The sequence below is a fragment of the Microtus ochrogaster genome, chromosome 4 (assembly GCF_000317375.1).
Source record: "Microtus ochrogaster isolate Prairie Vole_2 chromosome 4, MicOch1.0, whole genome shotgun sequence".
In the NCBI taxonomy this organism is placed as follows: domain Eukaryota; kingdom Metazoa; phylum Chordata; class Mammalia; order Rodentia; family Cricetidae; genus Microtus; species Microtus ochrogaster.
The window spans coordinates 79857536-79862739 of NC_022011.1; the positions used below are offsets into that span (position 1 = coordinate 79857536).

The window sequence follows — 5204 nt, forward strand, 5'->3', positions numbered from 1 at the left end:
AAAAAAAAAAAAAAAAAAAAAAAAAAAAAAAAAAAAAAACTCTGAATTACTACTCATTTCTTTCACTATTTTTTCATTTTCCATAATATATTAAAAAAACAAGAAGAAAACCAGCAATAATTAGTAAATTGAAATGCCTGAATGAAAGTTCTAAGATGAACTGTGGAACCTAAATGATGTTTTCATACTTGTGGAGAGGAATTGTTTAGTGGTGCTTCAATATAATTTATACTTTTTGTTTTTTACTTTCTCCCTCCCTCCCTCCTTCCTTCCTTTGTTCCTCCCTTCCTTTCTTCCTTCCTTAATGTAGGGTTTCTCTTTTTGTTTTTCATTTTTCAAGACAGAGTTTCTCTTTGTAGCCTTGGCTGTCCTGAAACTCACTTTGTAGTCCTGGCCAGCCTCAAACTCAGAGATCTGCCTACCTCTGCCTCCCAAGTGGTAGGATTAAAGGCATGTGCTACCGCCTGGCTATAAATTATACTTTTGGTTTCTTAAATGTGGTAAGATTGGAAAAAATAAGAATCAAATGTAATTTTGTTTGCAATATTTGAAAATTTCTACTGAAGCTTTATCTCCTCAGGAAAGCCTTTCTGAGCACTCTTCTCTGGATAAGTCTTGCATGGTTGGTGTCCTAATGTAACAGATCCTCAGGTCACCTGCAGAAGTCTGCTTAGCAATTGTCATTGTAGCATTTTCTTTTGCCTTTCTTTACCACTGATTTATAACAGTATTTCATTCCTGTTGCTCATTCTGGAATTGTCAATGCCAAGCATAAGCACAAAATATTATATGAAACAAATTTTATGTTTGTTGTAGTTTTCTCTTCCATTAAAATATTTACTCATGTGTATTCACAGGATGACTATTTAGATTTTGAGTGGAATATTTTCTTCTGACTCTAACTTTATCTTAAATATTAGGTCTTGGAGAAAATACTTGTGCAAAGAAAAGTCATGAGAAGTACCTTATAGCTTTGAAGAGCTCTGGACTCACATATCCTGAGGATAAGCTTGTATATGGGATGCAGGAGCCATCTGCTGGTACTAGCACTCTGTTAGTTCAAGGTTTGTCTAAATATTTAATTTGAACTGTAGCGACATTATTTTATTAAAACAGAAAGCTCCTCAAACTTTTCTCATGATTGAACAAATTTATTTTGAGCTTTAACAGTATCATTCTTTATATTAGAATCAAGAAATAATTGATTGGCCTTTCCTTTCTGCTGAAGGGGTGGGGGAATATCCAGACCATGAAGAATCTTTACTTTTTTGCTTTCCTTAAATGCGAGTTGTTGAGTGTTTAGTGCTGTGGCTCTGATGTGTGAGAGAAGTGCAGTAGTTGCTACTTAGATGTTACCAGCTTAGTGTTTAGCAGTCATGGCTCAGACCTGAAAAGCAAGCTCCTTTGGAAGCACCACTTGTGGCTATTAAATTTAGGATTTCACTGGGATTTTTCTATTGAAGTACCAGCCTATTAGATAACACTTTAAAGTTATCCTTGAACCCTGCCAAGGTAATGTTTAGAATGTGGTGTTTTCCCTCATAGAAAGTTCTGATATTTTCATATCTCAGAATAATTTTCAAGATGGCCAACCTCTTTTTCTTCCACCTGAAGGTCTTGCAGGTGCTCCGGGAGCACTGGGACAGGTTGAGTCTTCAGATGAGGTGAGTTTACATTTTAAAACATTTTAGAAATAGAAGTCTAAGTGAGCTATAAAGATTTGTAGTTTGGGGGTGGGTAGACTACTCAGTGGACAGAGTGTCCACAGTGCAAGCATGAAGGCCTGAGTTTGGATTTAAGCACCCAAGCCAGGTGTGTGCTTGTACCTGTAACCCTAGTGCTAGGAGTTGGAGAGAGGGACAGGAGGTGACCCACCAGCACAGGCAAAATGGAGAGTTCCAGGTTCAGTGAGAGCTCCTCTCCCAAAAAATATAGAAGAAATTGATAGAGGCAGGTACCCATTGCTAATTCTGGCCTTTGGAAGTATAGGCAGGAGCACACACCTGCACATAACACGCATACATCTGGGCTCCCCCAACTCAAAATTAACTTAAAATTAAGGTAGGATTTATGAAAACAACAACAACAACAAAGGTTTATGGTTGTTATTTAGTGTAAGTTCCTTATGCATCTAGATACATTCTGAAGCTCAAGAGTAGCTCTGGGATCACAGTTACTTTGTGACAGGACAAAGGATTACAATAGATTGTTACTTTTCATATGTAGAATGAAAAATTTAAAGCATTTACTTAGGTAGCTGGGCAAGGAGGCACATCACTGTAATCCTAGCACATGGGAGGGAGGCAGAGTTGTGAAACCTGTTGTGGTGGCTCATGCCTGTGATCCCATCATTTGAAGGTGGAGGCAGGAGGTTCAATTTAGTCATCCTTAGCTACATCTCAAGTTTGAGACCAGCCTGGGATATATAAATTTAAGATTAGTCTGTCTGGGTTCCTTGAGACCTTGTCTCACATAGTAACAAGACAAGACAAGACAAAACAAGGGACTGAAGGTGTTGTTGAGGAGTAGATTGCTCGCCAGCATTTGAAGGCTGCAGGTTTCATCTTCAGTACCTAGTACACATGCATACATACATGTACACACACGCACACACACACCCCTGAAGCCAGCATGGTAACATATGTCTGTTCCTAGTGTTGACAAGATTAATGCAGGTAGATTGAGTTTAAGGCCATTCTGGGTTAAAAAAAAATAAAGAAAATATTTGTATTAATTTTTTTTCTAGTTAGTGAACCCAAGGTAGGTTTCATAAATCGTTTTTACAAATGTGCAATCATTACACTTGCTCGTCGTTTCCCTCGTTCCTTCCACCAGCTTTTCTCTCCTCTCTCTCCTGTTCCTGGCAATTCTACTTTATTTTCCCGAGTTGAATTTACTTCTGGGCATGTAGAAAGCCAGCTTTTGAAAGAGGCGCTTTTTCCTCTAACGAGGAAAGAAGTAACTTTGCTTTAAACTCTTAGAATTCCATCTGCAATGACACAGTGTCTTCTGGCTGCATGCTGGAATGACACTCTTTGGGAGAGAGTACCTCTTTTTATTTTTTTTTCTCCAAAAGATTTATTTATTTAGTATACAGTGTTCTGTCTGTGTGTCTGCCTGCATGTCAGAAAAGGACATCAGATCTTATTATGGGTGGTTGTGAGCCTTTTCTGGCATGCAGACAGTTAATTTTTCATGTTTCCCAAGCATACACTTCATCCTAAAAACTATAAAGACTATCATTACCTATGACTAGTCACTGAAAGATTTTAGTGGTTATTTCAGGGAAATTACTATTTGAAGATGGTGCTAATTTTTATATAAAATTGTATTTTTTGTGTTTTATTGATACATATATATACATATCACATGCCTATTATCTTTGTTTTGTGATTTTAGTTGTATTTTGAGATATTGACAGTATGAAAATCATATGATATAGCAAAAACAAATGAAAAAGAGGAGGCAATTAAAGGATTATAAAGTTATGAATGCTTTAGCTAAAAAGTACCTGAGAGTTCATTGTGTGAGGCTGTTGTAACTGAATTCCTGAGACTTAACCGACTCACTCAGGGTAGTGAATTTTATGTAGTCAGTGGTGGAGTTGAAATTAGACATCAAGTCTCTTGTCTGCTTGATCTGGTATTCTTACCATAAAGTGGATAGGCCATTGTTCATTCCTGTTGCTACTGTAGAAGCCATTGTTGTTGCGATGGGGTAGTTGTTATTGTGGAGCAAATTTGTCTGAAAGGTTTATGGCTTTAATAATGAAGGTCAAAGTTGGATGGCAATCTAAGATGGCTTAGTCACAGGTTTCACAATTGAGGGAGCTCTGGTTGTTGATCAGGTTGTGGGTTCTCTGTCAAGGCAATCGCAAGTTGGACTTTAATGGTGGACTGACAACATTGTGAGCAGGCCCTACAGAGCCATTTCTGAGCTAGCTTGGAAGTTAGTGGTTTTTTTTTTTTTTTTTTTGTCTGCTTTTTAGGTACAAGTTTGTTGCTTAGGATAGAAATAGGATCCAACCTTTAGATGAGAAAAATGTTAAGGAATTTATACATGTGTTTTCTATCTTCCATAGTCACAGTGTGCCATTAGCCATTCTTTTTCTGAGTTCTCTTAATATTCGATAGTTAAATAGCATTCCAGTAGTTGGTACCCATCTTTTGACAGTCACTGTGCATATGAATATTATGAATATTATTATATTCATATATTATAATATATGCATATTATTATAGCTAGTAATGACTATTGAAAAGTTTTAATAAAATTTTGTGTATAATTTATTATAAATCAAGAAATGAAAGTTATATTTAAGATTGAAAGGTATTTTGGGTGGGCACTTAAAATATTTATTATTATTTATGTGTGTGCATGTGTGTGGGGGTGTCAAGGAAACCAGAGAAGGTGTGTGTTGGATACTCTAGAGTTGTAGTTACAAGTAGTTATGAGCCTCCCATTAGAAATACCAGGAACTAAGTCCATTCCTCTGCAAGAACAAGCACTCCCAATGGTTGCTATCTCTCATTGTATCCCTCCCTATCCCTACCCTGCCTCCCTTTTAAAGAGAGGGTCTCACTATGTAATCTTAGCTGTCCTGTAACTTGCTATGTAGACCATAATAACCTTGAACTCAGATATGCCTGTGCCTGCCTCCTGACATGGTACACAAACCCCACCATTCCTAGCTCTCTCTTTTGGGACAGGGTGACTTAGTTAGGGTTTCTATCACTATGATGAAACACCATCATGAAAGCTGGGCGGTGGTAATGCACACCTTTAATCCCAGGACTCTGGAGGTAGAAGCATCTCAAAAAAAAAAAAAAAAGAGGGAGGAAAGGGTTTATTTTACCTTTACCTTACACTTCTATATCACTGTTCATCATCAAAGAAAGTCAGGACAGGAACTCAAATACAACAGGAACCTGGAGGCAGGAGGAGAGGCCATGGAGGAGTGCTGCTTACTGGCTTACTCCCCATGACTTGCTCAGTCTGCTTTCTTAAAGAACCCAGAACCCACCAGCCCAGGATTGGTACCACTCATAATTGCCTCGGCCCTTCTTCATCAATTATTACTCAAGAAAATGTCTTACTTTTCTGCAGCCCAGTTTTTATGGAGGCATTTTCTTTTCTTTTCTTTTTTTTTTTTTTTTTTTTTTTTTTTTTTTTAAAAATTTCCACCTCCTCCCCTCCTCCCATTT

At 37.5% G+C, this 5204-nt stretch overlaps 1 protein-coding gene across 3 annotated transcripts in view; it reads left to right on the forward strand.

Moving 5' to 3' along the window:
* Ubr3 (ubiquitin protein ligase E3 component n-recognin 3) overlaps positions 1 to 5204 on the forward strand; it is a 141597-nt gene that overhangs the window by 23531 nt on the left and 112862 nt on the right. For all 3 annotated transcript variants that reach the window (XM_013345877.2, XM_026778748.1, XM_013345878.2), the window contains exons 4-5: positions 921 to 1064; positions 1615 to 1664. In XM_013345877.2, coding sequence (XP_013201331.1) covers positions 921 to 1064; positions 1615 to 1664 — 194 coding nt within the window. The remainder of the gene's footprint in view (positions 1 to 920; positions 1065 to 1614; positions 1665 to 5204) is intronic.